General features: G+C 54.3%; 1 protein-coding gene across 2 annotated transcripts in view; it reads left to right on the top strand.

Moving 5' to 3' along the window:
* The first annotated feature begins 2,080 nt into the window (after positions 1 to 2,080).
* MRC2 (mannose receptor C-type 2) overlaps positions 2,081 to 9,980 on the top strand; it is a 68,665-nt gene continuing 60,765 nt past the window's right edge. For both annotated transcript variants that reach the window (XM_066363089.1, XM_066363088.1), the window contains exon 1: positions 2,081 to 2,447. In XM_066363089.1, coding sequence (XP_066219186.1) covers positions 2,321 to 2,447 — 127 coding nt within the window. In that variant the 5' untranslated portion in view covers positions 2,081 to 2,320. The remainder of the gene's footprint in view (positions 2,448 to 9,980) is intronic.

The following is a 9,980-nucleotide window of genomic DNA, read 5'->3' as shown; positions in this document are numbered from 1 at the left end:
GAGTGGCTTTCTCTGCTTGGACTGTGGCAAAAAATGTGTCTATATTCCTCACTAAACAAAACTCTTCCAGGGATGCTACCTGGTTTGCTAATCTTTGCTTCCTTAACCACAAGGCTAGCAGTTGGTTGTTGAATTTTACCTGTGTAAACGAATCACAAGGCTAGCAGTTGGTTGTTGAATTTTACCTGGGTAAACAAAGAAATGAGTATCTGTGTGCTGGGCACCCTGGACTGGTGCTGGCAAGTGGTGGACTTTCTGGACCCACGTCATTCATTGCTGATGTCTGGCATTTGGCTTCTGCCTTGCTGTTGGAAGGAATGCCAAAACCTGCTTGGGCTAATGGGGCAGGGCCATCCAACTCTGTTCCAGAACTTGGGAGCCCTGCCTGCGTTCCCCTTCAGAGGAAAGGGGAAATATGGTGAGGACTGTGGCCAGCACATCCAGAGATAAGCGAGCTGATGGAAGCCTGGAAGTTGACTTTGAGAAGACACATCCTGTGTTTTGGCTGCTCAAGACAGGGAAAAAAGACAACTTAGATAAAGCTGGCAAATCTTCAAACCCCTTGTAGATAACAGGAGAAATGTGAGAAAGGGGGCCGAGAGGATGACCTTTGAGGTGGCCCCAGCATGGCCACCTTCTGGGTGTGGCCTGCAGAACCCTGGGGTCCCAGGACAGGCCACACCCAGAAGGAGTGCCCCAAAGGGCTTCAGTGAAGCAGCAGTCCCCAGAAGGAAGGGACATGGCTCAGTCAGACCTGCCTAAGCTAGCTATGGAGTGCCATGGGTTTCTTTGGTCAAGCTGCTAACCATTTGTTAGGGCGAAATGCAGATAGTGGGACTCTTTTCCAGGGGACTCTAGGGTATTTCAGTGGGTATCCACTCTGGGGCCCTGCATGCTTTGTACCCATACTTGCCAAGAATTTCAGCCCAGCAGAGAAGGGAAGAGCATTTCTGGCCCTACACTCTCACTACAGAGATGGGGAAAGACCCAAGGCAAAGTAGTAAAAAAAAAGATGAAAAAAAAAAAGTTATTTCCAAAAATAGCACCAAGGTGGACAGCGCAGGAAACAATAAAATTTATATTAGTTTCATAGTGTTTTTATTTGATTACTCATGGTGGGAGGACATGAATCTTCTTTGCATTTAGGGTCTCTAAATGTCTCAGTATGGCTCTGAGCCCAGAGATCCCAAGCGACTTTTCCACTGTCACTCGGAATCAGAGGTAGAAGTGGGGCTCAACTCCAACATCCTGATTCCCACTCCAGTGCTCTGCACTGCGGTGACCTGTTGCATAATACAAAATAACTGTGGATTGTCTTCCCTTTTATGAAATTTCCATTTGGTCCTTTGCAACCAGCCAGCTATCCAGTTGCTGGTGATGTCTGTCTTACGGGACATCCAGTGGACATATTTTCCCTAGCTTTCTGGATGCAGCCCCAACTAGCAAAACCACTACATCCCTCTGCGCCAGGGACGCTGACACAGAGGTCACGCAAATACTGAAACAAGACGTGCAAAGGTTTGCGCTCCACCCGTGGCACAGGAGCCCTGCCTCCCCCCCCCCCCCCATCTTCGTTCGGGTGGCGGAGCTCTGGGCCCCGCCCCTTCCCCACTAGACCGGAGGAGGGGGTCCTCCAGGAGAGAAGGTAACGGATGCTCGGCGGCTAGAGACGTCGGCAGAAAGAGGCGGGATAGAGGGCGCGCCAGCAGCCCGGTGCGGCCGCCTGGGTCAGCCGCGAGCCCGAGCCCGAGCCCCCGCCCCCGCCCAGCAGGGCCTCGCAGTCCACATCCCGCCACTCCGCGAAGTTTGCGTAAAGTTTTGCAGTTGCTTCCCCGCCCGCGCCAGCCGGGGAGTTGTGACGCAGCGTCTGGGGCTCCGCGCCCGACCGTGAAGAGAGGGAAGCCGAAGCGGGGAGAGAGGGACACGGGAAGGAGAGAGCGCGAGGAGTCTTCCTCGACCCCGCGGATCCTCCTCTACCTCTCCTCTCTCCCCCATCTCAGCGCTCTCTCTACGGCCCCGACCCCCCTCCCGCCCGCGCCTCCCCCCACCCATACCCCTCCCACGCGGCCCGCTTTCCTTCCCCTCTGCCCCTCACACCCCCCTCCCGGGTTCTGCGCTCCTCCCTCCGCCCTCCCTCCGCCCGGCCTGCCTCCTTCCCTCCTCCTCTCCTCCTCTCCCCAGGAGGCATCACTTCGTTCCGACCCGGAGGAAGACGCGAGCCCCTCGCGGGCGGTCATCACAGCCCAGCGCCCCGGCTGCCACAGCGCACAGCACCCGTGCGCCCTCGGTCCCCGCGTCCCGCGAGCGGCGCGCCACGGGCATGGGGCCCCGCCGACCGGCCCCCGCGCCCTGGCTTGGTCACCTGCTGCTCTGGGTCCTGTTTCTAGGGGGTCTGCACTTGGGCCGCCCCAACGCCCCCGGGGACGCCGCTGCCGCCGCTCTCCCGGGTAAGGTGCTGGCAACTTGGCCAACTTCGGGGGCCGGGCGCGGGGAACGCCGGGCAGCGGGCCTCTCTTCTCGACTTTTCCCTCCCTTTTTTTTTTTCTCCCAGAAGCGTGTGTGCGTGCGTGTGCGTATGCGTGTGTGTGTGCGTGTATGTGTGTGTGTGTGAGAGACTGGGTTTTAAAAACCCGTCTCCGCTTTTCTGAAAGCTGGGAGGAGAGGGGGAGGAGCGCGCCTGGAGGTGGGGGAGGATCTGAGTGGAACCAGATGTGGCGGGCGACGGGGGGAGGGGAGCCCGGGGGTCTCGAGCAGCCTCGGAGGAAGAGGGCGGGCTCCTGGAGGACCCCCGAGCCGGCCTTCCCGGACCACCCGGCATCGGCCCTACCCTCGGCCTCGGGACCTGCGGGGCGTGCCCGCAGGAACTGGAGGCTCCATCCAGTGACGCCAGGCAGGTCTTTTTGCTTCTCCCAGGACTGATGCGTTGCGATTGTTTTTGAATGATTCGTAAGGGCTTGTGTGCCTTCCTGCAGTCTCAGGGTGTTTATAATTTTCTTTTCTGCACTTGGTGTTAAAGGGCAATTTGTGGCATGCGGCATCCTCATTGCTTGAACCGAGTTCTGTGGGCCAGTTTTGTGCCACCAGGATGCAGCAACGGTCTGGACAACGAGAGAGGGGCGCGGGGGGCCGGGGGGGGGGGGCGGCGGAGGGAGTGTGTGTGTGTGTTGTGTAGGCGGATCTGACCAAACTGGCACCCCTCCAGAGTAGACAGATCTTGGGCGGCCAAAGAGCTGCTAAAGATGCAAAAACCCAAGCAACAAAAAACAAAAACCTTAAGCAGTAACTTCTCTTTCTGCTGCTCTTTCTAAATGGTGGCAATGAAGTATGGGGACAGACAGAACCCTCTCCAAGAGAATAAGAGCTAAAGGGGCAGATCCGTTTCCTGGGGGGCTTGCATGAGGCACAGCTGGGATTGCCAGGGAGTGCAGTCATTACAGCCCCAGTGCTGGGCCCAGCTCCGTCTTGCCTTTTTTTTTTTTTTAATTTGGGGATGGGGGTGAGTGAGAGGGGACAGTCAGTGCAGTGTTTGCAATTTTGTGCAAAGTCCAGACAGCCCCATGGCCATTGCTTGCCGAATTGGTCTGCCGGCCAGGTGTGACTTTTGCTTCCAAAACACGTACGTTATCTGCTTGCTTTGTGCCAATGGAAGAGGTGGAGGCCAGGTTGACCCTATTCACACCAAACCGAGCCTCCCTGCTGAATTTCAGACCCACCTGGAATTGAATGTGCACCAACACAAACCAGGCAGGAACTCCCCCTCCCACTGCAGTTCACCCTGCCCCCTGTACTCCTGCTAGTATCTTGCTGCTCTGTGAAGGAACCCAGAAGACAGGCAAGGTAGGAGGGGTGGAGGGGTGGAGGGGTGGAGAGGTGGAGGCGGACAGCCATTCCAGAGACCCAGAACACAGTTTAAAGCCAGGCCCCTGGGAGAGTCATGGCCAGAGTGCTGACTGCCCCCCCCCCCCCCCATTGGAGCTTTTGACAAAAGGAGCTGTAAGTGTCTAGTGAGAGGCCCTGTCAGGGAGGTCTCCTGGAGAGCCGCCTTTGCCTCCCAGTCTCCTCCTGGTCCCTGCTCTCCCTCGGGCTATGTCCCTGCACTTGTAGTGCTACTTAGCATTGGCACTGCATCAGTCACCTCCCCCAGGCTCACAGCCCCCACCAAGGAAGCTTAGGCCTGAGGTGGGGTGGCCTGGTCTCCATGGCAGCAGGTGAGGAAGAGGAGGGTGAAGTTGTGAGTCCTCTCCTGCACTTAACTGTTCCCTCTGTCCAGAATGCTCCTCCTTGAGGCCAGATTCCTTCCTCATCCAAATGGCTCTAGGAAATGCTTGTGGGAGCCAGGATTTGGCTTGGCAGGCCACTGCTGCTGGGGTGAAACTCGCCCTAGGGACACGGGTGCCAGTGGGTGGCTTCCTATGGGATGAGAGTTTGGAGCACCGCAGCGCCCCTTGGGGCAGCAGGGTGGCGGTGCCTTCGTGGTGTGGGCTGGCAGAACCCATCTTTTCCCTACCTTCATGGGATGTCCCCCAAAGCGTGTGGCCCGAGACCTCTTTGTTAATTTGTTAAATGACTGCATTTTTTGAGTAGTGTTCACTGTGCGGTGCTGAGCCAAATACTTGAGGAGGGAAGGTACAGAAGAGGGTGAGATGCTTCCTTGGCAAAAAGGAAGTGTTGGAGAACAAAACGTGACACATTTAACAGGGTGGGGAGGCGGGATTCCATTGGTGAGGCATCTACTCAAGGCCAGGAGCCATGCTAAGAGCTTTACATGCAATTTTTTTGTTTTTCATTCTGATAATAACCCAAGGAAGTAGGAATTGTTAGGCCCATTTTGCAGATAAGAAAATGGAGGTGAAAAGGGGTTTAATTATTTACTTTGGATCACAGGACTAGTAAGTAAAAATCTGGAGCTACGGGCCCTGGCCAGTTGGCTCAGCGGTAGAGCGTCAGCCTGGCGTGTGGGGGACCCAGGTTCCATTCCCGGCCAGGGCACTTAGGAGAAGTGCCCATTTGCTTCTCCACCTCCCCCCTCCCCCCTCCTTCCTCTCTGTCTCTCTCTTCCCCTCCCGCAGCCAAGGCTCCATTGGAGCAAAGATGGCCGGGGCGCTGGGGATGGCTCCTTGGCCTCTGCCCCAGGCACTAGAGTGGCTCTGATCGCGGCAGAGCGACGCCCCGGAGGGGCAGAGCATCATTCCCTGGTGGGTAGAGCATCGCCCCTGGTGGGCGTGCCAGGTGGACCCCGGTCAGGCGCATGCGGGAGTCTGTCTGACTGTCTCTCCCCGTTTCCAGCTTCAGAAAAATACAAACTGGGGCTACGGATACTTAATGTCTAGAGGCTGGAGAAACTGGGGCAAAGGGTTAGCAAGGCTCTCTGGAGGGAGGCTGGGTGGGACCAGGCTTTGCAGAAGCAGGGAGAGAGGCTGGGTGGGACCAGGCTTTGCAGAAGCAGGGAGAGAGGCTGGGTGGGACCAGGCTTTGCAGAAGCAGGGAGGGAAGCAGGGAGAGAGGCTGGGTGGGACCAGGCTTTGCAGAAGCAGGGAGGGAAGCAGAGAGGGAGGCACCAGGAAGGTCATTGGAGCTGTTCTGGGAGTTATGTGGTCACCTGCTGGGTTGGGGTCCAGAGTTTGAGTAGGGCAGGGATGTAAAACTCCACTGAAAGAAACCAAAACTGGGGGGCGACTTGCCAGCAGGTGGCTGGGGACCCTGGAGAACCCCTGCAGGTTTCTGAGCAGAGGAATGACGTTCAGATTGGAAAGAGTTGCTGGGAGCCTCAGAGATGCAGCCTGAGGAGTGAGGAGACCTGAGAAATCTTCCTGTGGGGACAGACTCCTGCTGTCTAAAGGACAGGGAGGGAGGCATTCCATTTGAAAGGCATCAGGTACTTGCTGCTCCTGTCAGAGTCAGCCAGACGAATCTTCCATGTTCCATTCTCACCTTCTCTGAGCTGCCACCGTGAGGTGAGGGTGGTGCTACCTGAGCTGTGGTTGGTGCTGGGATCCTCCCCCTGGGTTCACCTAGGCAAGGTGAGGGTGCAGGCAGGGGAGCAGGAGGCCTGGGTCTTGGCCCCTATTTGTTCACGCTAGAGAACCTCGGCTTTCTGATGCTTACATGGTACAGTGACTTGGGCTGATAAGATCATTTCAGAAGTACCTTGAAATTCTCAGAAGGGTATTCATTTGGATTCACCACAAATATAAGCATTAAGCAGGAGCCCTGCTGCCCCTGTGGAGGAGTGCCATGAAGCAGAGCAGTGGCTGATGCCCGGATGCCCGGCCCTGTGCAGGAGCTGTGCTCAGTGCTCACCCGCACAGTTCTTCCAGGCCTCACCGCCCGGGGGGTGTCGTCACCCACTGCACACACTGCAGTAGGTTACAGATGTGAAGTCATTTGTTCAAGACCAGCACCACCACACACTTAAAAGTGGTAAAAGCAGGATTCTAACCCAGGTGTGGCTGCTGAACCTGAACACTTCAGTGCCAGACCATGCTGTCTCCATTAAATTAGGCACTGCAAGGGTTTATGCTAGGAAAGACTGGATAATTCTCCTTTATGGGTTTCCCCCCATAGTCCCAAGCCCTCTCCTGTGTCCTCCTGAGGGGAGCTCCAGGCAGAGGGTGGAGTGGGCAACCCTCTGTTACACTCCAGCTGTCTGGGCACGTCTTTCTCCCAGTCCAGTGGACCCAAGAGTCAGGGAGCGAGCCTTGCCAAGTGTCCTCAAGGTAGCCAAGGTGCCACCCTGAGGAAGAACAGATAAGAGAGTGACTGAGGGGCCTGATGGAGGAAGGGCCAGCCCCAGCCCCGCACGCCAACTTCCCTGAGGGCAGGGACGCAGGTTCTTCTCTCAGTCCGTGGATGCTTACCAAGCCTGTGCAGGGCTGAGATCAGGGATGACCGGCCTGTTCTTTGGAGCCCACCTCGCCCTGCACCTCCAGTGGAGGTCCCTGCACTTGGAGGGCCTGGGCATTGCTGACAGGAAGCGTCTCTTTCGGTTTAGTCCTTCATGAGACGGCGAGGGGCCACTTTCTCGTGTTTGGATCCTATAAATCTGGGTGGGGTAGGCCATTGGTGTGGTGACACAGCTCTTGGAACTCACCCTGGGCACTGCACATCGCTGTTACTCCTCAGGGCTTGTGTCAGTCAATTGGGCAACTGGATGAAGCCATCTGTGGCCCTGGGGACCATCCAGCCCCTTAGGGGACAGGTTGGGCTGTTCCCCTAAACTTGACCTTGGGCTCATGTGGAACTCCAGTGGATAGATAGTTCCTTTTCTGCCCTTCTTTCTCTTCTTTTGACCTCTCTGTTCCCTCTCCCTAGCCCTTTGACTGTGTAGACCCCTTCCACCCTGCTTGCGTGGGCCAACGCTCTCTGCCTCAGACCTGCCTCTCCCCTTTTTCAGTTCCTCTCACTGCATTCTGCCCCACGGCTGTGGTTGCGCTGCTAGAAGAGGACTATGAAATGTCAGCTTCATCCCAGGTCCCCCGCCCCGCCCTGCCCCGCCCCGCCCCGCCTTCCCCGTTATCCTTAGCACGCACTGTTCCATCCTCCCTGAACCTTCGCTGCCACCCCACCTCCAGGCCTCGGCACGCGCCCGTACCTCTGCCTGGGATGCCCTTCCTCTCTTACTGCCTAGCTGCACATGTCCCTTCCTTCCAGACTCAAGAGAAGGACATGCAGGGGTCCTGGTCACTGCCTCTTGGGCTCAACTGAGCCGAGGAGTGACAGGCACCCAGATGTCACACACAAGGATACACCCCAGAACGGAGATGGGGGGTCTCTTTTATCTCTCTCCAGGATCCCCTGTAAGAGGACATAGTGAGGGACTCTGTGGTGGGCTTGAGTTCCTCTAGGGAACAATGGAAAGCCAGTTTCCCAGCCTTCCCGCCATCCTCAGTGAGTGTTGGGAAGGGGAAGTGGGTGCCAGGCTCCCCATTGTAGACTGAGGCAGGAGCGTTCGCGCTGACTCTCAGTGCTCTGGAAATGTAAATTGGGACAGGATCAGGGGGAATATAATTAATGCCATAATTAATCCAGCATGACCTTGGGCAGAGGCTCCAGTTTCTTCACTTGTAAAATGGGAAAAAAATAAATTATTAAACAAATAACCCCTCATGTGGCATTGTCAGACATCCACAAAAATGAGATAATATATGAATGAGATGCATAGTCTGGTACTCAGCTTCTTGGAAAATAAGATTAAATTATTGCTCTTAGGAAGAGAAGACATGAGTATCAAGGGACGTAAATATGAAAAGTACGGTTTTCAACATCCAAATACTAATTACAGCCACATTTTTTCTTAAAGTAGGTTTAAACTCTCTATACTTCTTGGTGACACTTTGCTAATGACTCTAAGTGCCTAAAAGTAGCCATCCTTTTTCTAAAGTAAATTTAAATCCTGATGAAAAAAAAAAAGCCCTCCTCAATTGTTCTTATTCCTCAAGTCTCTCAATTTGCCGCCGTTCCTGTTTGCTCATTTTCATCGTGAAGCTTCTTGGCTCGCCTGCACTTAGGAAAACTGAGGGCTTTCCTGGGCTCTGGACTTTCAGTGTGAAAACCCAGACCGTCCCAGGCAAACCAGGACGGTGGTCACCCTATACCCGTACTTCCTGACCACCAGTCACTCCTGCCTATTTTCTAAGGCTTCCCAATCCTCGTTGTGATTAGGCTCCTCCCTAGTTACTAAATTCAGTGACCCTCCTCAGGCCTCACTGCAGCATAGGTGCTGTTGATAGCCTCAGTTTTTTTTTTTTTTTTTTTAAAATATTTTATTTATTGATTTTTAGAGAGAGGGGAGAGAGAGAGAAGGGGGAGGAGCAGGAAGCATCAACTCCCATATGTGCCTTGACCAGGCAAGCCCAAGGTTTCGAACCGGCAACCTCAGTGTTCCAGGTCGACGCTTTATCCCATTGTGCCACCATAGGTCAGGCAATAGCCTCAGTTTTAATAACGCATGCTCAGCAGAAAACAGACCATTAGAAGTAAATTGTAAAAAATTTGAAATCCCCCCTCTCCCTTCAACCCACACCTAGCAGTAACCCCTATGAATATAGTTCATGGGTTAATCTTCCATTTTTTATGCATATACACACATGTAAATACCCCTTTAACACACAGAACCATATTTTATACTGTATAATACAAATGATGTTTAAATATTTTTATTTATTGAATTTAGCAAGAGAGGAAGGGGGACAGACAGACAGACAGGAACATTGATCTGTTCCTGTATGTGCCATGACCAGGGATTGAACCAGCAACCTCTGAACATCCAGGCGATGCTTTTCTAACCAACCAAGCTATCCTACCAGGGCATGATTTTCATTTTATAATCTCAGAGATTTTTCCATGACAGGCTGTAGAGCTGCCACATATTTGGTGCTCAGTGTTCTGTGCTAAGGAGGGGATACTTACTGTCTTTAACATCAAAAAATCTGCTTCCCTATGGCTGGACACTTTGTGAAAATTCTCTCTTCCTTAGCCTTTCTGATGATGCGGGTTGCATCCGTGGTCTCTGCCTCTGTCTTCCCTCTATCCTCAGTCCCAAGGCCACACAGCTGCCACATTTGTGGTTCTAACGGGCAGCTTTAATCATCAACAGAACCAAGTCTGGAATTTCTGAGTTGAGAATTTGAAGGCTTTCATAGTCAGGTGTCTGCCCTTTCTCTCCTAGCCCTTGTGCAAGTTGACCTGAACTGCTGGCGCCCCCAGATCCCAGAGTTGCAGCCAGCAGAGCTTCTGCCCCTGCTCTTCTCTCCCCCAGGAGCGCCAGTCACCCGGCCTGTCTCAGTCCCAGCTGTCACCTGAGGCACTCGGGTTGCCCTCATCTGGAAGAAGCCTTTCTTTCCAGAGCTCCTCTTGCATTTCATCTGTCACCCCACCCAACCCCCGCTGGAGCGGCTTTCTCCCTTCTACACGGGTCCTAACACAGTGCCTTGGACATACTGTAGTATATATATGATATTTACTTAGTGGCATTTAGTAAA

This window comes from Saccopteryx leptura, chromosome 2 (genome assembly GCF_036850995.1).
Source record: "Saccopteryx leptura isolate mSacLep1 chromosome 2, mSacLep1_pri_phased_curated, whole genome shotgun sequence".
Taxonomy (NCBI): Eukaryota; Metazoa; Chordata; class Mammalia; order Chiroptera; family Emballonuridae; genus Saccopteryx; species Saccopteryx leptura.
The sequence above is the reverse complement of the archived record's forward strand: the minus strand, read 5'-3'. Positions and strand labels throughout refer to the sequence as shown.